Source organism: Rhodnius prolixus, unplaced genomic scaffold, assembly GCF_049639745.1.
Source record: "Rhodnius prolixus isolate KJV_2025 unplaced genomic scaffold, Rpr scaffold_25, whole genome shotgun sequence".
Taxonomy (NCBI): Eukaryota; Metazoa; Arthropoda; class Insecta; order Hemiptera; family Reduviidae; genus Rhodnius; species Rhodnius prolixus.
Genome location: NW_027411585.1, coordinates 616,467 through 644,130, shown reverse-complemented (window position 1 = coordinate 644,130; position 27,664 = coordinate 616,467). Strand labels below are relative to the sequence as shown.

The 27,664-nt window shown below is 33.0% G+C and overlaps 2 protein-coding genes across 5 annotated transcripts in view; one reads left to right on the top strand and one right to left on the bottom strand.

The window, feature by feature from the left end:
- The first annotated feature begins 3,962 nt into the window (after window positions 1-3,962).
- 140up (RPII140-upstream gene protein) lies at window positions 3,963-8,379 on the top strand. The gene is made up of 6 exons (XM_074116746.1): window positions 3,963-4,183; window positions 4,281-4,446; window positions 4,710-4,798; window positions 5,618-5,751; window positions 6,327-6,441; window positions 7,476-8,379. The coding sequence occupies exons 1-6, from the start codon at window positions 4,032-4,034 to the stop codon at window positions 7,570-7,572; spliced, it is 753 nt and encodes a 250-aa protein (XP_073972847.1). The 5' UTR covers window positions 3,963-4,031; the 3' UTR covers window positions 7,573-8,379.
- A 415-nt stretch (window positions 8,380-8,794) lies between these two features.
- Window positions 8,795-27,664, bottom strand: part of LOC141448391 (uncharacterized) — a 54,826-nt gene continuing 35,956 nt past the window's right edge. For all 4 annotated transcript variants that reach the window (XM_074116744.1, XM_074116745.1, XM_074116741.1 and 1 more), the window contains 3 exons: window positions 27,075-27,382; window positions 25,309-25,434; window positions 8,795-24,996 (listed from right to left, as the gene is read on the bottom strand). In XM_074116744.1, the coding sequence (XP_073972845.1) occupies window positions 24,447-24,996; window positions 25,309-25,434; window positions 27,075-27,382 (984 nt within the window). In that variant the 3' untranslated portion in view covers window positions 8,795-24,446. The remainder of the gene's footprint in view (window positions 24,997-25,308; window positions 25,435-27,074; window positions 27,383-27,664) is intronic.

Below are 27,664 nucleotides of genomic sequence, written 5' to 3'. Positions count from 1 at the left end.
AATGTTTTTTGTATTCCAATGAAACGAATATTTAACTAAAAAATATTTTCAATCGATGAATGTTTGTGAAATAGGTGATAGAGTGGGAGGGATACTACACTAAGTAAACCAGTTAGGTAATACTAAATTTTGGCCCAGTTTTACTTTGACCGTCTAGCTGACATGTACACGTTCAAGCTTACGCCAATGAAGATGAGAGTAAGAGTGTCCAGCGCTAAGTTTAAGATTAAGCACACAGCTTTTTCTTTTTGTAAAACAATAAGATAATATTTTAAAAGCTTGATATTCAATTCTTAGTTAATAAATATTATGAGTAATTATAATTTTGAAGGGTTAGAATTTTTATGGAATAATTTCCTACCCATTTCCGTTTCTCTACCTTGAATACTCTTGAAGTAAGTTAACTCCAGTCTTCTAGTGGTCAAGCTAGATAATGACAAAACTGCATTGCTTTAATTTATATTTGACTAGCCTATTTTTGTGTTAATATTTGTATTACGTTGTTAATTTTATATTTATCAGAGCAATTGGAAATTAGGGATAGTACTCAATGTGTGTTAAAGAAATATAGTTTTGTTATTAACTGGGAAAGCTAACATTTAATGATATAATAATATAATAAATTGCGTGACATTTGTTCTTATGTTTAATCGTTCCAAATCTTCTGCTGCCTCATTTTCATTTTTATTTGCCTAAATTTTTTGGGGCGGGGCGGAATCACTTTTTTTAAAAATAGGGATTTGAATCAACTCGTTCCACCATCGGACTCGTTCCAATGGAACGAGTCCGCTCAAATAGCCCATCACTACAGTACACTACGTTTTCAAAGCTTAGAACCTCGTTACCGAATGAATTAAAAATGTTTACAAAAAATTATAATATTTAAATTAATGTAATTGATACCAGTGAAATATTTAAAAAAAGTGAAAATTATTATGAACGCTTACACCACCGCAGTTCGCGTAATGAAATTTTCTTTTTTCTTAAAATTCAAAATTTATACCAAAAAAGGTAGGTGACTTATTATATAGCACCAATGCCTTTGATCTCCGTGGTGGATGTGTTCCTTGGAGAAACGTGCGAACTGAAACCGCGTAAAACGAGTCTGTGATTTCATGGAAAACAGGATTCGCTCAACTAAACTTTTGTCAAAGTAAAGAATACGAAGATACGTTGAGATATAATTTTAAGACCCTGTAAAACAAGATACGGATTGCATAAAAAATGAGATTTGTTCCCAATACTTTTCAAAAATGCATTTACACTTAATAAGTAACTACCAAAGTTAATACGAACAGAAATTGCGTCAAAGTTGCTGATTGGTATTGTTTCATTAGTTGAATTTTACACTTCAGTAATCATAGTTGGTTTTCCTTCTCCATAAACAGATGGCTCCATTTATATTATTTACTGACCACTTTGTTAATGGTTGGGATAGTTGTTGGTACAGCGTATTAGTTTATTTTCAGTTTAGTTTAAAATCACGTAGTTACATATAACTTTTGGATCATCGGAATCACATTTATAAATATTTCAAACAAAATATTCTTGTGAAAAATCGTGTGTATTTGTCTTTACACAAAATAGTAGACATTTTTGTAAAAAAAAATAAATCAATCAAAATAACACATAATTTTTATACTTCTTAACCGTGTAACTGAAAAACGTTTTAAAATAAGCACCGTGCAAACGAAGGTTTGGTGTGCATGTTAGGTATAAAAAAAATGATACTATCGATTAAAACGTGACATCATGGCGCAACCCGTATTCCCATGAAAATCAATATTCCCTAAGAAGTTTTTCAGCAAAGTGGTAAGCCTAACAATTTAGACACATTACAGTCATAAACATAACATACGTAGATGTAGCTCTGTACAATATCTGAAACGGCTCTTTGTTATTTCCAGATTCTCCTCTTAACAACCACATTAAATAAAACAGTCTGAAATAATGTCCAAAAAACTGTGGCTGTGTCATGGACACGGCCGTGTGTTGTACGTGAAGAATACGTTTACGTAACGGGTTATATTTTTTATATAAAATATTTTTATTTAGGTATTTAGGGTGAAATCAAGGAAACAAATAATTACTGTGTTACAATATAGCTTTATTCATTATAGGTCTGTGATACGAAAAGTACGACACAAATGGCATACAAGATACATCAAGATTTCTGGTAAACATTAAATCAATATAGGTATTACCTAACGTTGTTGGAGAAGTTTCAATAAAAGACAAATTGAACTCGCTGAGCATGAAGTTGGGCAATGAGCGGTTTTGTGAGACATCAACATTAAAGTCTCCAACTATCATAATTGGTGTAGTAAGATCAGGCTCGTAATCGGGTGTAATTTTAGAGATGTTTTTGGAATATTTTAACAACGATCGGAACATAAAGAGTTTAATTTCTGCGAATGCTGTGCCCGGATGGATATACACACATCCGAGTACGAATTTGAAGATGCCATTGGTCTTTTTCGTTTACTAGACAGACATCCCCAGCTTTTGCGTCTTTCATTTTCAAACAAATAAATTTCCAAAATGTCAATGTTAACTCTATTACAATCAGTGAAACTATTGATGTTGCGATATATGGCGACTCTACTGGCTTTGCGACTTTTACCATTCGATTTTGTTCTTGAGAAGCTCCTTCCAACCGTATACGATCTCTGTATTTGGTTTTGGCTTTTCGACGCGTATAGGCCGACATTATATATTTTTGATAATATTTTTTTATTCTAACACCTTATTATATTAACTGTCACTATTTCACACTAATGTTTTATATACAATCGATAGATTGTGACGACAGCTGACGATTAAAACTTAAACGAACATCTTAGCTTCTCCGAGTCAAAAGTTATACCAATTGCAAATCTCGATACGCAGCAAAATGATCTCAAACTGGCGGCGCTTCCCCCGCCACCGCGCGCGATGCCTCACAGTCCTCGCTTATCGTAATGAATTCTTTGATTCTTTAGCTATCCAGTGGCCTAATTTAATTTTGGATGTAGACGATAGATTCGAAACTATAATGCCAAACTGTATCCCCCGATTTTGTTATCATTAGATTATTGGATTGCCACCATATGATTCAAATTTAAAGACGTATTCACGTCAAAAAGTACATAAATGAAGTGAGTATAGAATGTTAAAACTAAATATTAATAATAATAAAACACTAAAAATCGATAGTGGCGCTAAAACGCTGAAACTCGATTACCTAAGTAAAGTTGCACAAAACATTTGTTTGTTTTTAATTTGGAATTTAACATACACAATCATTTCCTATTAATATTATGAAGGTGATTACTGTACCATGTTTAACGAACAAAAAAACGAAAAATCGCTAAGGTAATATAGCATTAATGTGTCTGATTTTGTTGGATTACGCTACCAAAAAAATATCAGTTGTAATTGTACATTTTTGCGATTTATCATTTTTGTGTGAAGGAGGTTGCCACAAATACATTCAATCACACAGACTCACAGGCTAAATTGAGCAAACTAAATTCTATGATTCAAGTTCAATATCTAAAACTTTCTATTCCAACCCCCTGCCTGAAAAAACTGTCCACAACAAATTCAGATTGGACCGACTACAAAAACTTTTAGCAGTGAAAAGTCAAATCAATTAATTATTATTGTTTTTGTTATTATTCATACAAATAAACGTAGATAAAATAATGAAAATTATAAGAAGGTCGAATAATATTTAATTTATTAAATCAGTGAGATGTTTGTTTCTGAACACTTTCACTTATTTCTTGCAAGTAGATGGCAATGCGCTTATTGCACAACATAATTGATGATGCAGATTTCATCCGTTAATTTCAAAAGTTTGAATGTTTCTCTTTTAAAAAGATTTTATTCAACTTTACTCTTAATTGATTTGTCTTTTTGAATGTTCAATTTCAATCAACTGATCAGTGCTGCTATCTATGTAGATGAGTGAAGGTAATGGAAATAACCTTCCAATAGCATCCTTTGCTGTTATCCTTAAGGGGAGTGTGCTGGAAATTTAATGAAGAATGATTTTCTTGAGGCCGACAATACGTACAGGTGGAATCCTATGTGGGGCAATTTTAGTTTCAGAACCGAATATGGCGGACCAGCCACCAACTCCAGCTGAAGAAAAACTGACTAATAGTTGGGATAGAGTACGTAAAATTTTTACTGTTGAGTACGTATGGATCATATTCATTTTACCCTAAGTATTTAAAGAAAGTATAACATTTTTTAGACCTTAAATCTTGTTAATTTTTTCTTTTTTTAATTAGTGAGTTCGGTACAATCAGCCCTGAATTGAGTACCATTTGTCAGTCTACATTTTTTACAGTATTTGTTGGTGCTTGCTATGGTGGTTTTGTACAATCACGAGAAGCTTATTTGCAATTTATTGAGAGAAATCAAGCTTCACAGTTTGTAGATCATTATGAGGCAAAGGTAACATATAAGATTTTCTTATTGGTGCTTCACTTTTGATTGAAATTGATTTAGTTAATGTTCATTAATGTGGCCCTGCAAATAAACATACTATAAATCTTTATTCGACCGTGGGACCCATGGCCAATTTCTAATTGAACGTACAATATTAAATCTTGCGGCAATTGTTGTCAACATTAAAAGAGGTTTGAAACGAGTATGTTTATTGCAGCGTCAGTCTTTCTTAACAATTTAAATATTCCGTTTATTTTTCTTTTATTCAGAAAAAACTACAAGATCATGTGACCAAGAGCTTTGCAAGAGGAGCTTTACGATGGAGTTGGAGATTGGCCATGTTTGGTGGGCTTTATGTGTAAGTTATTTGTAAAAAGATGGTTTATTTATGTATTAACTTTACATAATATTTTTTTCTCAATCCTAGACAATTTCGAGAGTTTATTCAAAACAGAATGTAACGCCTCCTACTCTATATGCCTACAATTGAAAAGTCCAATTAGCAATCTAGTTATCAAAAATCCCCCTTTTGTAGCAATGACTTTTAGCTACTCTTAAACTCGTACTTATATTTGCAAATTAAAGTGTTGCATATCGCCTTCGAACGCCGTGGTTCATACTTCCACAATTTTGCTAGGGACCCTTTTTAGAGAATGTTCTTGCTACAGAGACTTGACAATTCCAACAACTACTTTGCATGCACAGGGTTACAGCTGTTCTTAAAATTAATAGAAGCTCACAAATCTGCCCTTCAAGAAATAAAGAAAAGTAAAAAATACCAGTGGTGGCTTCTAGTGTTTTATTCAATTGAGAACTCTTCAACCATATTTACTTCGATAGGATGAAAAAATACTGCCAATTTCAGTCATGTCTTGAATTTTTTTATGCCGAGCTTTCGACCTAGGGACTAGGTCATCTTCAGGGCTAATTGACAATGTTATATTTTACATCATTGAAGGTTGGTGTGTCTTGTCTGCTTTTGGACTGAGTCAATGAAACAATGAATCAGTCACCAAAAATAATGAACAGTCATATTTACTTCGCAAAAATGGAAGACTATCTACATAAAATTTATTATTTTATTTATTTTTATCTTATATTTTGTTATTTTAACGTGAATGCATAGTCGCTTCTATTAAAGGAGAGGCCTTACCGTTTGTTTTCACTTTGGTTCCAGAACATTTGTAACTGTACTGACGGCATACAGAGGAAGACCTAGTGTACTTGACTATACTGTGGGTGGCATGCTGAGCGGAAGTATATATCAAATGAAGACGGGACTTAGAGGAGTTGTAGTTGGAGGAACATTAGGTAATTGATCACTTGCTTTAATTGATGCTTGATTGTGATTTTTAAATTTTGAAGTTTATTGAAATGGCCCTTGTTACTCTCGCTTTTAAGGCTCGCAAGTAAACTAACCGAAGTGGCTCTAGACGGGCACACGTCTTCCTTAGCACTCACGATCAACTTCCTTCTTTTAATGTTCACTTCCGATAACTAATGTTTATACCGATTCGATCTAAACACAGTTTCCACAGGAAGTAAGTGAATTAGCCACTTCTTCAGGAATTTTGGCATCTCTGCGGCCATTATGATCTAACATCACTCAGTACCAACACTCCTGACACGCAATGTACATAGGACCTAAAAAAAAGTTGATATATGCAACCATTCGGCTTTAGCACAATCAAAGATGGACATGTTATAGTCGTATGAAATTTAAAGTGAATCCATTTACTTCAAAATCTTCAAAATAATTAAAAGTAAAAATGAAGAGTAAGAAATGAATAAATAAATAACAATTTTACATATTATGTGTAGTTCTTGTTATTTTAGTATTATTTTTTTAATCAACAATTCAGTGATAATAATTTGTTAACAAACAGGTGCTATTATTGGTCTGTTTGCTGGATCACTGACGCTGACAGTGCTGAGATTTACTGGGTCCTCAATGGATGAGGTCCATGAATTTCGCTATGAGCTTGCTCAGAAGAGGCTGAGGTAATTGTAAAGAAAAATCATCTTAGTTGTATAAATATATTTGTAAAATTGTTTGGAAGAGCAACTTAGTGCTCCTTGGGCAGTCTGATTGCAAATTGAAAATTGAACGGAACTGCTAAAGTATTCAGAAATTAGTTTTCATCAAATATGTCTCGCAGGCAACTATTTGGCCCTTGACCCTTGGCCCCACTTCCCAGGTGTATAGGTCAAACGGTGAGTTTGCTGTTTGTCGGATTATTGAAATTTAACCCTCAAAGTTATTTAAAAGTGTATTCACTCATAGGCGCGTGTGCCATAGTAAGCCATCAGACGGTCCTAGATTAACTGAAGACTAATGTTGGCAGTTGAAGAAAATTACAATAGAAGAAGACGGAAGGAAGGTTCTGGAATATCCTTCTGGGGCATCAAATACTCATCACAAGTCTCCACTAAGTGTTGACTCACAATACAACATAGTTTCCTCTTTAGAATCTATCTTGAAAGCAGTGCGAACTGCCCCCAGTGTTCCAGGTGAGAGTATGACAAGCTCTCATTTGGATAATACGACCATTGTTGACCCTTACTAGGCAACTTTTATGTATGGGGTTCAGAGGAGAAAAATGGGATTATTCCTATCTAGAGTAATTTGATGATTACTACTCGATGTTAGATGTTTTTTCTTTTCTTTGTAATCGGTCAAAGAGAAAATACAATAGAGTGCTTGTAAACTGATTTACACACATGGTGCCTTTCATCCTTACTCTTTGGTTGATTCATCAGCGTAGTGGTGAGAATTTGGATTAAACCAAGTTTCCTCTTATTTGCTGATTTAAAGAAACATGAACGCTGCGATGGATAAGATAACTGGTGTTGTACAGCACTGCTGACGTAACCCCATTTTCAAAGAAATCATATGTTTTGGTTTCATTCCTTCTTTCGGCGAAATGATACAAAATTAAAGATAGAAACAGTTGAAAGTCACATTGTAATAAAAATAAAGGAAACTTAATCTTAGGGAAAAAGAGATTTTTCATATCTTTTTCCTTTTTTTTTAGGAATTTGGCTGAGGCAGTTGAAAAGAGAGATTACCGCAAAATTGACACTTCTCTGACCGAACATCATGATAATGTTTTAAAGGAGCGGCAACAGTAGGTTCACTAAGTAGATTGAGAAAAAGTTGTTTTTTATTAAATTCAAGTTTTCCCATGTTTGGATTAAATGTCCAATGAAAGGGTAACAATAGGAGATTAAGGATTTAAATTTAAGAAGGTCTCCTTGTAATTTATTACCATTGTACTGTTGTAAATTTTTTCTTCGATTTACCATCCAGTCTTAAGTACGCAAGGAATTATGAATTTAGTGAAATTCGGGTGTTCTATGTACGCAATAAATCTCTGTTTGTCTAATACAGAAATATTTGTTTAAACAAGTCCAGTTTTCATTTAAAACTTAAATAAACCACTAAATAAGTTTTAATACCTTCTCTTTCTAATTGTAAAAGAATTTCTAGCAAAATTTCCAAATTGAGTTTTCTCCAAAAATACAGGGCCAAAACAAAAACAAAAAGTTGCGTTTTTGGTTATTTTACTTTGAGTGTTAGAGAATAAGGCAGTTTTATTCTTCAAGGTATATTCCTCTGTTATTAATTAATTTTACCCATTTTTGTCTCATTCAGTATTTTTTTGGAAACTCGAAATATATTTGGAGACTAAGTATTCAGTCCAATTTGCGTTCATCTCCTCTCTACATAATAAAAATATGTACCTACCAGGAACGTGAGCGATAGATCAAATTAGAAGGAGCGAGGTCTGCGCTATTGGCGGTTGAAAAAGAAGTTTCAACATCATCTTGGCTGGAGTAAGACTTGGCCCCTCCCTGCGGACGGTCAGAACTGTATAATGTACTGAAGCGGCACTTTATATGAGAGTTTAACTTTCCCTTCCCTAATAACTTCCCTTGCCAGATCTGTGTATATTTAGTGTGCACAATGTTTAACCGCAGTCAGTTGCAGTCATTTTACTAGAATATCTGATAAATCTTTTCTTCAGAAAATTGAGTACTTCGGGTTCAGCTGATTTTGTCCAGGACGTTAGTGACAAGTTGGCTGGTGGTGCCTAGTCCAAAAAATCAGATTTGGACATTCTACGACTCAGTTTGCTTAATACCTACTGAGAGATTAATTTGTAAAAACCACTTTTTCGAGCTGAGTGGCCCTCAATACTTATTAATCCAATGAAAATCCAAAATCTGCTCGATTGCAAACTTCTTTTTTCAAGAGTAAAAGTAAAAATAATAAACTAGTTAAAACTATTTGACATTTTTGGAAAGAGGATGAATGAAAGTACATATAATTTTTTTATTTCATTTTTTCATATTTTTTGTTTTTTTTTGTTTGTTTTTTAATAAAGAAAGACACAGAGCTTGTTTGTTTAAAGCGTTCATTAAAAATTAACAAAAAACAGAGTTTCTCTGTTCTGGAAGAAATAAAAACGAAAAATTCTGCTTACGTACAGACAGCATATTTATTTAATTAATTCTATTTTATTGTAAATTTATATAAAAGAAAATTAGTTCACATTCTTTTTATTGTTAATTAAAGAATGATATAACATTTAAATATGTTGTTTTTTATTATTTCTGGTGCACTTTGTTTTTTAATGATATTGAAGGACATTTGTTTTGTTTTCAGCACATTTTTAACAAACAAAGCTACCTTGTTGTTTGTTTACTTTACATTTGCAGAAAAAATTATTTTTTTTATCTTTCTTTCATATCCAAGAATAAGAAGTTATCCATTTGAAGATCTCTATTTTACAATTTTAAAATTTAACGCTAATGTACAGATACCATACTGTCTGTTGGTGTCAAAAGAAAAAAAAATAATAGTTTTTTTGACACATGTTTAATTTTCCCCATAAAAATGTAGAGCTATTTGTTTTTATGCTGATTTGAGCTCTGACTAGAGAGAGAGTGTGAGACAAAAAAAGATATTTCTTCAATATTATTTAATGTTAACAAAACAATTCTTTAAATATATTAATAATTTGATTAATTTCCAAGTTCAAAGTCCAAAAATTAAAAATTCCAGCACTGAGGTAGGTATTCATTGTACAATCCGATTCACTACAGTCGCTCTATTTTAACCTAAATAATTTAGGTATTTCTTTTTCAAGAATTGTTTGATAAGAAAACGGCCTTTTGTTATTTTCTCACTTTATTTTTTATTTATTTATTTTACAAACTATATGTAATATACGATGATTGAACAAAACAAAAACAGAAAGAAAACAAAACAAAATGAATACCAACAGATTTTTACTTTTGAGCATCGATTCATCTTAAAAATTGAATATATTATCCTATCTTATTAATAAAAAGAAACCAAATTTTTTGTACTACGTCCCTCAGATTATCAATAATAATGGCAATCCTTCATGCATATTTTGTCATTACTTCGTCAATATTGTTGATACCTTTTAGCAATGGTGTTAATAGGCAATATTTAGATCTAAACAGGGCGTAAGTTTCCACTTTATGCCATGCTCAAGTTTTTCCCTTCATTTCCTTGAATAGTGTCATGAAGAGGTGGCAGGGACTAGTACTTCGATATGGTTTCTAGTCTGGCATGCCTGTTACATAAAAGAGGACGTTGAAAAGCCTGCATTGCGCGAGAACACGGCAGTGGAAACTGGTGGCTGTCGCCGGAAACTCCCTTGTTCTTAGGCTCTTGGGGTTTTTTTTTTTAGACGTAGGGCCATCACACAAACTCTATCCCGATAGCCTAAATGGGAAATGGCTTTTTTTCTTGCACTAGAGTCGGCAAATGGCCGCGTGTCTTACCCGGTCCAGACTGAGTGCCCGTGCCGACCTACTCTGCCTTTATAGAAACTATGGACTTTTCCTCAGGTTACCCTACAAACAGTTGTTCCAGGCCAGCCAGCCTCTGTACGATGCCACACGATCTCTTCTATCCCCACGATCTCTGTCTGTGTTGCAATGGCTAGTTAGCGGTATGAGAACTCGACTATTTTTTCCATGCACCAATATTATCAAATAAGTATTATCATGATTACTGATAGTCTAAAGACCGTATTAAAGAATGTTGCCCCATCAAAAATAAAAGAAATACAATTTTTTATTGAGTAATTTAGAGGGCAATGGTCCTTTGAATGGTTCTTTAAGTGTTAAATATTTTCTTTTTTCTAATTTATTCATTACTCCAAAATAAGAATAATAATTGAACTGGTGCCCTTATTTATGCCCCAAACGTACAATGTTCCCCGCCCAAGTATTTTTTCCAAAATTATTTTTATACAACCTAGCATGTATCACAAACACACACTATCTGTTAATTTCTCGTTTTCTAATTCTTCGAGTTTTCGATTTACACACACACACATACACAAAATTCCGTCCAAACACCTTCGTCAAAAGAAAATAGTCTTTCACCTCAAGTTTTAACTAACTTCATTCGGCATTTTATTTAAACTATTTCTATCCCAATTTATTGTATTTATTTTTTCTTTTTAATTTCCTAATATCGGGGCACTTTTTTGTTTTGATAAATTTGTTGAAAATAGAGAAATGAATAAAGAAAACTATATGTAACAGTTATTATCCTCCTCCTGCTCTAATAAAACCAATGTTACAATTAAGATACAAGTTTTTTTGCTTCTCTCGCATTACTTATACAATGGCAGTGAATTTTCTTTTAAATGTAGTGGTTTCAAACGCTGCAATAATAATAATTACATATTAAAGAAAAGATTATTGCATTTAAAAGTTTCGCTAGAAAACAGGAAGGAAACAGAATTCACCTTTTTTGTTTTTATTTTCTTCATACAATTATTTTTAAACATTTTTCTTACATGTGGCAGGAATAACTTTTTCATTAATATTTATATTTTTTTAATTCTCTTTATTCATCTTTTATGCGAACGAACTATAGAGAGACGTTTTTAATTTACTATTTACAATCAATGTAAGTGTTAAAACTATTAACGGGCTGGGAAAATTGCAATTTTTATTTAAGTATTAACTGAATCTGCCAAGATAAACAACAATCTGCCGCAAATTCCAATTTTGGTTATCAACACTCGCACCCAGCAAGTCCAGAGTGCAGTCACTACTCGGAAGGATTTTTTAAAACAAAAAATACTATATTAAATCTTGAAAATCGAGAATAAAACTGATGGTTACAGCAAAAGTGTTTTCTCATTGTATTACATAAATTAAATTGTAAATGTTCCATACAAACAGAAAATTAATACACATTAATATGTATCTTAGCCAAAATTGGGTGAAGTTTTCCTTCAATCTTTGGAAGAACCAGAAGCAGTTGAATGGAAAACTGCCCCTTGGCAAGCTTTCTCACTTGAAATTGTAGAATATCTTATCAGGAATTTTTAAAAGCTGAAATTGTAGCGAGCCCAAGTTTTTTTTTTTTTTTTGCCCTGGAGTACTTCCAAATTACCTTGGAAATAGCGATGAGGCACAGATTATGTCCTGAAAACACGATAGTCATAGAATGACACAGCATTTGACAGATGTGGATTACGATGTTTGAAAAAAGCGCCATAAAAGAGCCTGAAGCGGAGGCAAAATAATTTAGGGTCTCTACATCATGTTCAGAGATCTAGAGAATTTGGGAATTTGCTTGTTGGAGTAAGCAATAATGTCCTGACTAAAACCTTTCAAAATCTTAGAATTCCTTAGGAGGTATTTAAGAATAACGTAGCATCAGGATGCGAGCGCGGAGTCCTCATTTGATCCCTCATGCTGTAGAATCCCCTTTCTGTTCATTTCAGGTTTCAGATTAAAAGGGTTTAGTTAAATGCTGACTGCCCATAAATCTTTCAATTTCTAAAGGACTTACTGGATTGTTTACTTCCTCTTACTGGAAGTATTGCTTTCTATCAAATTTTCCGTATTGAGTTTTCCCAGGAAGTACGGGTCTCAATCCTGAGAATTGCGGATTGGTTTAAAACTATGGGTATTTACTGCTGTTGGAGTGAATGTTTTTTTTTCGTATATGAAGTTTTCTCGAAAATTTATATTTTTCGAAAATTTCTCCAATTTTTTTTGAACTTTGTACACAGATTACGTATGTAAAGTTCTAAATCAAACGTTTTCAAGGAATTTCTCAGGGTCCCAATAACTGGGAGCAGTAGACTTCCATCTAAAACGCCATTTTGGCGAAATGTATGGTTCTTCCATAACATAATTTAAGCCAGGATTGAATGAGTTGCTGAAATCCAGAATTTGTTGAAAATAGAATGACTAGACTTTTTTTTCCACGGATTTTTCGAAAACCATTTAGTTGATATCTTTACATTAGGTGTACTACACATACTCAAGCAACGATTTAGACGTTTAGCTTGAAACTTTTTAAGGAGGAGGGAGTACTTAAGCACCCGTCCAATCAGCGGTTTTGCCACCTACATCTTGCTCTTATGAATAAAATATGTGACTACAATTCCGAGTTGGCTGATAATTCGCAGAATACGGTCACATACACTTACATTTGTGCATTTGTTCATCTTTTTTTGGAGTAAGAGAAAGGAGATGTGAACGTTCACACAGTTATTGATATTATAACTGGAATGTTTGGGATCAAGGCATCTGCGCAAAGCTATTTTTTTTGAATCACGACCAATAACATTCATCTATTTTTTGTTGAACAATTTATATGATACATTTACAATAATAGCGTGATGCTGCACAATGTTTCGCCCAATTCTTAAATTAATAAAAAAAAGAAAAAAAAAAAAAGAAATTTCTAAACATTTTATTAAAATTACCTATAATTTTTTTAAATATTTTTATTAGTTAATTTTTTAATTTATTTGATCACATAATTCTTAATATATTTTTGTTTATATCAATTATTTTTATAAATTCAATATAAAAAATACAAATCCACAGCCTGCTCTTTGACCAGTCTAACATCGCCGCACCCCAGCAAATATTACTTTTATTTTCTTAATTATTTAAATCCTCTCTCTTTTTTTTTCATTAATTATAACCTCCACATTTTAAACATTTAAATATATCATATATATAATTACAATTAATTACATTAAAAGTGAATTTGTTTACCTAATTCATCATAAAAAGAAACAAAAGAAAACTGAAAAATTGAACAAATAAAAGTATTTGTTTTTAAGTTATATTAATAATTCTTGTATTACTCCTAATTTACTCTACTATACAATATACACATTAATAAAAAGAATTCTATCATAAAAATTTTTTATTGTTATTTTTCTTATTTTTAATATTTTTTTTTTATTTTTCCCCCATTTTTTACGACAATTATTTAAGAAACATCGATTTATTTTTAATTATTTGAATATCACAACAAAATTGCAATTTATTTTATCTACAAAAAAAAATATGGATGGGGTGTTATCAATTTAGTAATGTAAACAAAAACTAAAAATATTACATTTAAATTGATTTAATGGTAGCACCAAAATGTTGGTTACACTGTTTTCTTTCAAAAACTTTCCTTTTCCATGATTTTATTTTCTAGTAGATACTAGAGGAACTTAACTTCCATTAGTAAGAAGTTCCTGTCTCGCACTTCACTCAATTGATCCGAATGTTCATGCTCATGAACTTTGTTGTTGGAAATCTTGACTTAACTAAGTGGTTATCATTCGCAACTTTTATTGTAATAAGCTCCAAGGCTTTATACTGTCGCAAAATATTTTCGTAAATAATTTTTTTTTTAGGTAGTTCTATAAACATTTGAGAAGAAAGAAATGCAACTTTTGTACCATTAGGTGCTCTTTTAAAGTCGCGTGTTCTTTGTGTTTAGTCAAAGTTTAAGCCAAATTATCAGGTGGGAAATACTAATTATTCTTACTGCGTAATTGTATTCTTTGTATAAAAGGTATATATTGTTCATTAAATTGAAAACAAAGGTTTACTATATTCGTACAATCGAATCGCCGTTTCTATTCATTTAAATAAAATAATCACTACTTGGGTATGGCAAACCCAGAGCCAAACTCCAGCCAGAAATTCATTATCGCACAACTAATTTACAGATGCGATTGTTAACAGACAGTTAATAACGGAGGTTGCAGAGGATTTCGTTTATGCCACACCCTCCTTAAAATCCAGGAGTCTCATTAATTGGATTTTGGCCATTGTCAAGCATTGAGGCTTCGTGCTTGAAAGTGTGAAATAATCTGATCTTGGTTATATGTAATCGAAAATTCGTATTATGCTGCAGTAACTGTAACGATCAAGACAGTAAAGTGCGAGTCACATGTTTTTTTAAATGGAAGTAAAATTCTCTGCGTGTTTCCCAAGATAAACCAAACCTCTGAAAAAGGATGATGATGGTCAAAATTTAAGAAAATCACTTTTGTAAAATAAAATCATCGAACATTGAACATCCAACATTGAAAATCCAATCTTAAGTTTCGGGTTTTATTTTTTTCAAACGCTGACAACTCAGTAATTTTTTGGCCTAGTTCACAAATAAAACTAAAAAAAAAATACATCAGTGTTGGAATCTGGTGCGCTCACAATTTAACAACAATTTCTTCCTATGCAAACATTAAAAAATCTATTTCCTATTGTTTAAATAATTAATTTATTATTACCCACAATTTTGGTGTTTACAGTCTTCAAATATTACAAACGAAAATAGTAAGCCAAAATTTGTTTGAAATATAAAAAAGCCCTTGGCGAAGGGTATAATGTACATCATAGCATTTTATTTAACTGTGTTTCAACATTATTTATTCACAGATGCGAAATTTTTGCTGGTTTGAAAATTTTCTTTTGGCCATTTTTTTTTTCTACACAGCAAGAAAAATTTAGAATGGACTTTTTTTTTGTTTTAACAAAAGTTTCCACAATGCATAACAGAGAGAGTGTGGATTGGAACAGCGATTAAAGATTCCTTTGTTATTACTTTAACATCAAAGTACAATTTAAAAATTTATTTATTTTGCCTACATAAACATACAATTTATAATCTAAGTAAATATTTTTGTAAAGTGTCCAGTGAAGAGATCCAGTGAAGTATTTTGGCAGCCATGGGACACAACTAAGCATTGCAGAGTTAATCACACATTAAACTTATTATTATTTAATGATACAGCTCATTCCGCTGTTAAGTAAGGTTGTTACAAAAGTTTTTACGATAGAAAACTGCAGCTTCAGAACCATTAATACAAAGTTCTCAAAAACTGACTGACTGCAAATAAACTCAGATGGAAAAGGTGAAGTTAGAGATAACAAAAACCTTTTCCAGATTGCCGAGCTGGTTGAGAAAAAGCAATGACAATTTGGCTTTCAGTAACGTTGCCAATCTAAATGGTATGGAAATAGTATTAATATAATGTTATTCAAACTAGTATTGTATATTCAAAGCGGTTTTGCTGCCAGTATTTCGAACCGTAGGATACTGTCTGGAATAATGGGAGCATAACAATCGAGGAATACCGACCAACCTACCCAAATAAAATAAACACTCCAATGCCGTTAACCACCTGACTTAGAGATTCGTCATTCACGTGAACAAAGCAGTTTTGAATATTACACTTAAATAAAACTTTTTTTTTCCACAAAACCTTTGCAACAACCTGGTACCTAGTATGTAATAATCACAAACAAACAAAAAAGCCCAAACCCCATGACACCAAATAAAATTAGGGAGCTCATCGTAGGTTTTAATTTGAATAAACAAATCACCAATTCCATCTATAAAATTAGCCTTATAAATCTATGTATCACACTATTTAATGCACTCTTTAGAATCCCTTTATTTTCTCTCATTTTTAAGAATTTCTTTAAAAATTAAATATTAGTAAAATTTATTATTTTGTTTATCACATTGGATACATTTTACATATTCGCACGCACATTCCTTCTCTGCGCTCCCTTAATCGAAAGAACCAAATGTTAAAAAAGTAAAAGAATATAATGAAGAAAAAATCAAAATAAAAAATATGAAAGCAAAGTTGATAATCACAGCAATTCTATCAAAATCCACAGCAAAAATCAATTTTTATAAGTTGTCATATATTTTTTATAATTTCTGTTCTTTTTTTTTAATACTATTCAATTGTTTATTTTTTCCCCAAATTCGATCTATCACAATTCAGTTGCCGCTAAATACAATTAATATCACATTACCATTATTACAATTTTATGTTTAAACAATTATATTAATTATTTTTTAAATTCATCAACGATAAAACAGATAAGAAAATTAATTTGAATAAATGAAAGAACAAAAAGTTTATAAACCAAAATTAAAGATACGAAGCCGGGAACTGATTGATGTACTACGAACAGTTGACCGTCAAGATTATTGTAATGGAGGTTGTCAACGCTCAGGAAAACAAGTGAAGATTTTTGGTTGCCTCTCTTTTATTACCTCAAGAGAGGGTCATTACTATTTGCGATTTCCGACCACTTTAATAACTTCTCTCAGATCGTGAACTTTGGCATAGAATTTCAGCTGGTTTACTCACCTGAATATTAAAGGCCTTGAATAGCCTGGAAATGAATTCCCTTCGGCTTTTACATCCACTTCCTATTGCCTCCTAGAGTAGCTGTACCATTCCCAGATATTCCAATGTAAAGGAAAAGGAGTGGACCGATAAAATGGTGAACAAAATTTGCAAACCGTCACCTTGTACACTTAAAACTGAGTTAAAAAGAAGAATAATGTTGACAGCGAAAGTGGAACTGTAGATGAAGACAGAAGAGGGAGTGACTTTTTCGAGAAGGTGAACATGACCAACACTTACATAGAAAGACTTCAAAGCCAACTTTAGGCAGACAAAGTAACTCTCTTTTCTGCAAGCTTGCCGAATTGAAAGAAAGCCTCAGGTACCTCCTATGTGAAGTAAATGATAACATTCTACTGATATTAAAAAGTAACCTAGGTTGATTTCTGCCTCCAGCAAAACTAGCCGTTTGTTCAGAGGCCCTTACTATTCACTCGAAAAACATCTGAACACGTAGAAAGCTTGGAAAGATAGTCGAAAAACTACCTAGGCTGTACTGAAAGCTTCTTTCGGAGTGTTTGTGGGTAAATATAATGAAAGATGTTCCAACAAATTCCTAACCACGCTGGAACTAGTTTAAAACTTTTATGTTATAGATCAGAGGAGTCAGGAGTAAACACAAATTTTAAACAGGAATTTAAATGTTAAAAAATAAAGGTTAACCTGACGAAATAAAATATTTTCCCTACCTTTTGGAGGCATTATGAATGACTGGATATCAGTTAAGTGATTTAAAGAATAATCAGCACAAAAAAAGTTTTAAAATATAAAATAGTATTTTGGTTGAACGCCGAAAACTCAAAATTTTCTGATAAATTTGAGTTCATTAAAAATAAGTTAGAAATTATTAAATATTCTAATTATGAAATAAAAAATTGAGATCCATAAATGAATTTTTCTTCTCTTCAACACAAAATTGGGTATAAGATAACCTTTCGTACCGATTCATTATTGAAATAAATGGGCAAGCGAAATGTTAATGCAAATAAGGGCGTTCCAATTAAATTCAAATTCTTCCCAAACCAATCAATGGTGAATCATGGACGTTAAAGTAACAAAACATAATCACCTTGAGAGAATAGACCTTATGACATCATTCATACACACTCTTCTACAAATTATACCACTTTGAACACCACCTCGGAAGAGAGTCTTTGTCATGATTACTTTTATCAAAGTTGTCCTCCTTTCACCTCAAAAGTTTTTTTTTTTTTTTTTTTTTTCCACATTGAATGAATCAATGTGTCGCTGAAAATACTTAAGCAAAATATCAATCATTCCCTGCTTCCATAGCAACAATAGATTTTCCCACAATCGTCCTTTTAATTACTTGGTATACTGTCTATAGTTATCACAATACTAAACTAATTGTAAATCTTGTTTACAGATTTTCACAACAGTGACAGAATAAGTAACTAAAATAGAAGATTAAAAAAAAAAAGATCCATTAATATAAGAATTATTTTTTGTAATTAACTGCTAGGATAGCTTTTCCTAACTCATTTTCCTGCTAATTTTATATATTCTGTTCCAAATTCCTAAAAACTTCACATCCCAAATTTATGTTTTCCAACAAAACAAGAGAAAACAAACATTTCATTATTCTTTTTAGAACCCACAGAAAAATAAATTATTACTTTAACAATATTCCTTAACATTATTATTTATATGTTATATACATAATTGATTTAATTATTTATTTCTTTATATAATTTACGGAACAGTTTCCATTTACCGTTAACTATTTTTTTTTTTTTTAAATTTCCACTTTTTACAAGTCAAACAATTTTAAGAAAAACCATTATATAAAACTGAATCAAAATTCATATTATACAATTTATTTATATATCTCTTTTTTAAATTTGACTAGATTTTTCATCTATTTTCTGTGTAACGGAAAATAGATCGCACGCTTCTCACTACAACTTAAAAGTAAATATATATAAATGTCCCAACAGGTATAACTGAGAATTCCCTTTTTCCTTCTTTGACGGTGAGGGCGATCTTGATGCCGGGTGTTTCGTATGACAGCCAAGAGCCTCTTTCCTGTCTCAAAACTAAAACCAAGTAAACAGATAATCCCATCTCTAGGTGATAAATTGATGAGAAAGAAAGCAGTTTCGTAGTAAAATTGGGCATCAAACCCCATGATCGGTTTTAAAATTCAGTTATGAAAGGTTAAGGTTTTGTCAAGAACTGTTACGATATCGTGAACATTACCTAGTACTTTTTCTATGATAATTTTCACTTTTTCCTCTCACTTTGTTTATAATAGAAATTAAAATGAATGAATAAATCTTACACTAGTATTAAAAACAAACATATATGTCGAAATGTAGTCAATTGAATTATGGAAGAGATGATATCTGTTGGGATTGCAATAATAAACAATGTAGATCGCTCCAACATGAACAATGCAGTTTTCGGAGACATTGGGAAAGTAACAGATTTAGAGAAGTTTAGATCAGACATTTGTTAAGTGAGAGATAGGATCTTTGGCCGTGTATTCGATAGGGCATGTTTACTACTTCAGTTCGTACAAGTCGTGTGTGTGTGTATGTGTGCAGGTTCCAAGTCACTCTTTCTTCTATACATTATATAAAGCCCAAGATAACGGATAACGATAGGGACTATGTCATAATTATATCCAGGATGGATCAAGATTAGGAGAGACAGTATAGCTGAATCATATATATAGGTTACAAGGATAGTTACTGGATGGGTTGGTACGTCTGTTGGTATTCTATATGAGATGATGGTCCCAAGATGCTAACTACAGTTTGAAATTGAAAATAGCGGTCAGAAAAATAGTACTCAAGATCGGAACGTGTGCCCTTGAGTTGCCAGAGCAACTCCGATCACACCCGATCGTGGGCTTGCTTCACATTGAGGAAGGCACCCGAGTAATACACCTTCTGTACCACGGAGGATGAGATTGTGTCCACATCATCGTATCCATGCATGTGGGTTATTGTCACCTAATTGATGTTCTGGAATATTATTGGAACAATCGAGTATGGGAAGAATGTTATCAAAATAGAAAGAAGGATGAGAAAGAATCTGATGTGGTTTATTAGGTTCAAGAATGTTACGTTTACTAATATAACAATAAACTCCCAATACTTTTAACACCAAATGAAGAGTTGGATACTGTCTACTTGAACTACCAAGGCCCCTTCTTTGGTATAACACTTTTTCCCGGCAGCTAGTTTCCATACTGGTCGATTTAGCTTGGATCACTTTCATACCGAAATGAGAAGACTCTTTGCTGAATTTGCACCACATTATAGAAAGGTACCACGGCAGCTAATGATGGGTTGAGAGTTTCACACTTATACCTGCCGTTACATAACATAATCTTCACTTTGCACCCTTTAACACAAAACAAAAAACACGTAAACAATACGACAGTTTACGTTACTTATTACTGCAATGCCTGATACATTTTTTCCTATATATTTAATTTTTAACGATTTGAGGTTATCTTGAGGTTTATATGGTTATCTTTTTGAAGGCTATTTTATTTTGTTAACTTTTCAACTTTCAAAAGTCAGGAATGAAAAAAATCAGATATTTTTTAGTTAAGTGAGGTAGACTTGAATTATAAAAATTTGTTTTTTCTTTTCGGATAAACCAGGCAGCTTGTTTTTCCCTTAAGAGGTAATCTTTATTTGTAACTCCGTGATCAAAGTGGACATGAGGATATTGTGGTTAACTTTTTATAATTTTCCTAATTTTTGTGAATAATTTTTATATAAATTGAGCTGATAATATATTTATTCATTTCAAATATTTTTCCTCATTGGCCGTTTAGTTTTGTACCACATATCATAGATCTGTTCTTTAACAAAACAAAAACCCGATTCAACATCTATTTGTTCTCCTTCAGATGTTGCTATTATTAATTTACAATTTTACTAATTCTGAGGTAGAATGTTTTCTGAATGAGTTAGTTTATTTAAATTTTTGTTAGAAGAGAAAAAAGAATTCATCTTTGAAATTTTGACTTTTTTATGATAAATTTTAAAAACACCCCAAGTCCTTCAGTAATTTGGGCAGATCACTGAACCATGGCTACACAGGCTATTATTTTGATATGCGTCCCAAGCAATACTTTACAACTGTTTCTATTTTTTTTCTGCTTTTTTTTTTTTATTAAAAAATTTAAAATTCAAAGATTCTCTCGAACATTTAACGCCCAAAACCTTTCTGACTATTTGCGAGAGATATTTTAATACCTAAAGAAACAACGGTTGTCAAGCAATGTTCCGTACATACCTCTTCGCCTCGGCACTTAAAAATTTCGCATTGATTAAGGTTGATGCATTTTCCTTACTTTATCTTTACTTTTTTTCTTCTCGTCTCCGATGTTGTTAAAGTTGAATGTGCATTAGCCTTAACAAATAAAGGCTGTAAAATGCCTTTAGGGAATTTTATTTCTTTAAGCTTAAAACGTTGATGTAATTGTGACAGCAAAAGCCACCACATTGAATCGCCATTAAACTTCAGATTCCTGATGTTGGACCTAAACTGATTATATTGACATGGTGTTAAGATGTACCAGAGCAATGAAAGAAATCTTCAAGATTTTGCTGTATGCACTCAATGAAGAAAAGAACAAGTATATGACCGAACCAGCAGTTAATGAGACTTCCATCACGATTCGAAATTCTCGAATGGCTTTTAGCGATCTCTTGTGAAAAAAACGTCAAAATGGCTTGAACGGCCTCAAGAAAAGCTGTCTAGCTACAAACGGAAAACTTGCATAAATCATGCAATGTATGGATACGTAATATGGACCTTATCTAATGCGGAGGAACAAAGCGGTTTTCTGGGTATGAATGTTCCTTTACAATTTCGCGAAGGAAGGTCTTGATGTATGAACGTTCTTTACAATTTCGCGAAGGGAGGTCTTGATGTAAAACCAAAACAGAATCGCTTCCCAATTTCTGATACCTTCTTAGGGAAAAACATTTTTCTCAATCTTCTTACCGTACGCTTTTGAGGTTTTCATACCTAACCCTCAAACCTTTCTTTTAACAGTTTCCTTTGCATCAATAATCCCGTTAATCTGCATCTTCTTCTTCACATCCTCATTCTTCGCTCTACCCGTTCCACACTTTTGCTAAGCTTTCAACTTCATCTGGTTTGTCAATAATCACGTTTTCCGTTTTGTTGAAGTTACTTTTCTGTCCCCCGACGTTGTAGTAGCCCTTCAACTCTTTCATCTCCATTTCAAGGTAAACTCCATCCCGTTTTATTTTCGGCAACCACTTAAAGATGCATAGAAAAAGTAGTTTTTCATAGGTTGGACTCATTCTTTTGATTTTTTCAAGCCGCACTATCATCCAGTGTGTATTTATTTCAAATTTGGTGTGAGGCAAATAAAATTTCCTCTTTTTAAATGCATGTGAAGCCTTCTAATGGTTTTGAAATTTATTTACAACTGGACTTTCTTTTTCTAAATAAAAACATATTTAAGGTAAAAATTATTTTTGAGTTTGAATAGTACATTACCAGCTCAATCAAAAAATGTAAATTTTAATTTTCTTGTTATTCAATTAATTTAGTTAAAATTGTGCTATATAAAAATTGGGCTAATAAATCACACGTATTTCATCATAAATACCTCCACTCCTTGCCATATCACATTCATATTTTTCGACTCAAATCGCTACAATTGTACTAAGATCACCGAGTGATTGTCACTGAATTTACATCACGCTTCCCCTATCATGTTTGTTTGTTTGGTACAAAACCCTCCGTTTCCTTTATTAAATTATTTAATATTATTCTCCCCAATTTTACCTAAAATTTTCAATTCATTTATTTATTTATTTTGGCTTTCTAATTGGAAGAAAAAATTAAAAAATGAAACTAAAATTAGTATAATAAAATCAGGCAATCGCACACCCCTTTATTACATAATATATGTGTGAGACAAACCTACAATCTAAATTAAGCCTCGATTAGGAAATCATTTACATTCTTTTGCTTGAACGGTAAAGCGCGCCAAGTCCATCAATTGCTATTTTTAACAAATGTTTGCACTCTCTGGTTCAACCATAACTTCCTAATTCATTGCAACTCTGTTTTTCATTTTACTTCAGTTTGGCAATAATAAGTTTTCAAGGAAAACCAATTTTGAATCTCTTTCTTTTGATACTTTAAGTGCATAAATATTGTTTTAAAATAATGTGCAAATAGGTGCCGATTTTGGACAATTATCCACTCATTTCAGCATATCATTAGCAATTATGAACTGTTTTAAATTACAATTTTTCGAGATGCTAGAACATAAAAAGGAGAGGGAATGGTCCTTTCTTTAGTGACCTAGGCGATCCTGCGGATATTCCCGCAAGAGACAACAAGAACAGCATCCACCTTGTCATCTTAGTAACCCTCATTGTAATAAATGAACTATGAAGGATTTAGTACCAAAGTGACGGGTCTCTTTAGCACAAAGTCACAAAATATGGCATTTGTATGGGCTAATTTTGTAAAAAAATGTGCCAAAAAGGAAGCAAAACTCCGTTTATCAAGTGTTTTCGCAGTTGGAAGTGGTCCTCAATTTTAAGAAATGTTGAATAATCCGAATGGTCGCACGGTACTGTTGAAACAACTCTAAGAAAACTTAAAAGGTGACAATTCCAAGCGGGATTTCTATTTCCACGCTGGCCAGCGCACTAGTGTACGTGAGATCATGGCTTTCACTGTTCTGATTCGGGGCAGGCGCCTATAATGTAGAGGCCGCTTCAACATGCCCATTTCTTTTAGGAGTGTTAGTCTTTCAGACAACCCAGGACTCTTTTGTAGTGTTTGCGAGAGGCAAATGCGGTGGAGGGAAGTGGACTACCCACTAATTCAGGATTTCCTCTGTATATCCCAGCTTAACATTACAAACAGCACTCAATATTATCACCTTAACACAATTTACTTATTGCTTGCCAAGGACCTGTGCCTACAGATGAATAGAACTGGAATAACTGCTCCCAGCTTACTGAGTTATCCAACCTTAAAATGTCCCCTTTCATTAAGTTTCTAACAACCAGAAGATTGAATCAATCCAAAACATAGATAATTGCAGTAAGTGACTGCTGCATGAGTGTTCTAATTTACATCGTCTTTTCTTTTACAATGTTTCATTTAATTATGCATTGAGAAGAAAATTAGTTGAATGTCTAATATACTATTTTATGACAATTAGTTAAGTATTAAAATGTTCACATGCAAAATGGCAAGAATATATCAACACTTATTGCTTTGTAAAGGAGATATTACGACAGATAAGCTTAAAATGGCCACAGAAAATTTAGCTCGAGTTTTCCTTTTAAACATTAATTAAATATTTATGTTAAATGGAATAAGAGAATTTAATTAAAATGATTATTACGAGAGAGTGAAAACATCTGAGTGAAGGTCGATTTCCTTTTGCATCTTAAAAACAAAGTAAAAACGTTGGACACAGGTGGCGCACTGAGGTCGACTCTATCGATGTTGCCCTTGATGTATGTGCGTGGTCAGATGCTTGGACAGATAGTCCGCCCGGGCGAAGCATTTACCACACATTTCACAATGATATGGCCGTTCACCGGTATGTATACGCAGATGTCTTGTGAGATCGGATTTACCGCCAAAAGCTCGACCACAAAACAAGCATGCGAATGGACGTTCGCCGGTATGCTTTCTAACGTGCAACTTGAGGTTCTCCTTGCTGCGCACACATTTTCCACAAAACGGACAGGCAAACGAACGCGGCGGCCTGGCTCTTTCATTTAATCGTAAAAGGGAAATTAATGAAGACTCGCCCGACGGTGTTTCGGTGGTTGTTTCTGCGGCTGAATCGATGGTATCATCCTGGTCTGATGCACCTCCCGTACGACCAACTCGTTCAGCGTTGCCACCGCTACGTCCGACCGCTTCGTTTGTACTGGTAACTTCATCCTGATTTTCATCTCGATCAATGGTTCGTCTGGGACTTGTATGCAACCTTTCCAAAGTGTGATTCAGACGATGTTTCTTGAAAGACTTCAGATATCTAAAAAAGAATACATATGTATATAAAATAAACACTACATGATCTACTTGCTGTAGGCGTTCTCCCAAACTAGAAGTGTTGTCATGTATCCGACAGGAAAGAAACAATAATATAGAGATGAATAAGATGATCGTGTCAAAGGAGTTTGTGACCAGGAGAATATGAAAATAATCGCTTTGATAGACTGAGTACTGCAGAAACCATAAAAAAGATGCAAGTGGCAGAAAAGGAATCCATTTTTATTAACTAAGCAATTTAACTTACATACACTTATGCAGCACTACGTTGATAAAATAAATGCAATAAATTTACCTGAACTGCATTCCACAGACGTCACAAGTGAACAACTTATCTGCTGGCAGCCTAGCTCGATGGTTCTGCTCTCGGTGCTTTAAATACGCTGATCTATATCTGTAGCTCTGGCCACACTGGTCGCACCTAAATAATCATTCAATTAGATTATTAGATTATCATCAGTAGCGCACTAAGAATGATCATACGCGCGGATCTAGGGTAATCCACAGCCACATCAGAAAGAGGATTGTTTGCGGTTCTTAGTACAGGTGAAGAAGAAAAAACTGAGGTTATTTACCGTTACCATTTTTCGATTCGTAAAATGAAAAATTTGTGGACGCTTAGAAATTTGTTTAATGCTATTGTTTAACACAGAACATGAACTTGTCTAAATGAAAAAAACCTTCATCATTTTTCAAATTAATTTATCACAAAGGAAAGTGAAAGGAAAAAAAAGTAGCACTAAAATCTAGTGGGATTTTACTTTGCAGTGGTTTAAAATTGCTTCCTCTGTGGAATATTCCTTTCAATCTATAAGACTTGCAATCAATAATTCTTATATTCTTCCACAATCATACTGAACACGAGAAAGAAACATTAAAGCCGTACAATTAGAATTTAAATCAAGTTCAAAGATTTTATCTCAAATGAGGAGACATATTTTCATTCAAAACAAATGTGCAGTCAAACTACTGATATCGCAAAATCGGCCAAAATAGTTGGTCTGGCCAAACCCGGCACAAAGTTTACTATTGATGCTATTTACTTCTATAATATTGTTTTTAATTTGTCAGAAGGTTGTGTTAAGTTCCGCTGTCTCAGTTACGCCTTGCTTTGTTCTCATTGTTAGTTCTTGGACTAGCGTCAAGTGTTCCGGCATTACTCCAATCAATTAACAATTGATCTTCTCTCAAAGTACAGGTCGAGCTGCACTTCAAAAAAAGAGCCTATCTTTCCCTCAATCATCTGGAAGTGACAAAAGAAAAGAATTCATCAAGCTGGTCATCAATTTGATGTTAATGTTCATTTTCTCTGCTTGGAGCCTGGACCTGATACAGTAATAAAGTTCAGACAATCCATGGAAAATCCCTCAGACATATGATTGACTTTGATAATTATTAAATGCTACTTGCTTTGGGGATGCTCGAATAATTTCATTTTGAGGATTAGATTTCTGGATTAAATTATCTTACACAATCTGACAATGAAATAAATATACAATTTTTCTAAATATACTGTGTTGCAAAATTAAATTCTTCGTACGTTTGCCTGATTCTATAAATATGTTTGAATCTCTTTAACACCTATAATAACGGAATAGCAATATGTAAATTGGAAAGGTATTGTGACCGATCGCTGGTAAGGGCGATCATTTGTATTTGGAATTCGGTAGATTTAATTTAAACTTTGTTAATTAAAATATTTTATTCCATAATTTGTATATTATTTCCTTCGTGATAAATATGCTCTTATTTATTTTTTTTAATTTGAAATGAACTATCTGTTCGATTTGGATTCACAACTATACTCAGATTGTCTTAAAGAATAACTTGTAAGTGCAACACATGTCAAACAAAGATCACTCCAGTTGCACCAATCATTGAACATATTGCCTTGAAAAAAGAGCATATTGTCTTCCTCAGAATTCATTATCTTCGCATAACTTTTGGTATTAACAGTGTATATTAGAAATTCAGAAGAGAACAGTCGCAATACCAAAATGTTGAAATAAATAATACATGAAGATGGAACTGTTGAGGAATCTCTAGGGAAAAAGTGTGTACCTGAACGGTTTATCATCGGTCATTGGCTCCGCCGCATGCGGACTGATGGGGTGCCCCGGATGCTGCAGCCGGATGTGCTGATCTAGCAACCAGGGTGCGGGAAAGCCGGCCAAACAGACACTACACCGTACTCCAGTCACCTCTATTCCTTGGACCCTCAATAAATTTGCCACAGTTTCGCCATACAGTGATGCCAGTCCGGCGAGAGTTGGATAATGAAATGGTGTTGAGCTTCTACTACTGCTACTAATCTGATCTAGACTGCGACTGCTACCTGGAGCGAATTCACCTTCCACCAGGCATACTTCCTGTTACAGTTATTAAGAAATCATTACATCTTAGTTTCATACAATCATATACGAGTAGTTTGTACTACGCAAAAGGGCAACTTATAAGAAATGGTGGGAAACTGTTCACCTATAACGATACTTTTTGGAACATTATCTTACGATTTACAGACCTGCCCAAGTCCATGGTTATTCGCAACAACTACAACCATTATTTTTTCTCGTACATTGAATTTTTTTATCAATACTCAAAACATGGATAACTTACATACACGAGTACTCCATCAATTCCGATGTTGACGC

Coding starts and splice junctions, on each gene's coding strand:
- 140up (XM_074116746.1), top strand. CDS start 4,032: ATGATTTTCTTGAGGCCGACAATACGTACAGGTGGAATCCTATGTGGG. Junction 4,447..4,709: donor TAGATCATTATGAGGCAAAG/GTAACATATAAG, acceptor TCTTTTATTCAG/AAAAAACTACAAGATCATGT. Junction 4,799..5,617: donor ATGTTTGGTGGGCTTTATGT/GTAAGTTATTTG, acceptor CTTTGGTTCCAG/AACATTTGTAACTGTACTGA.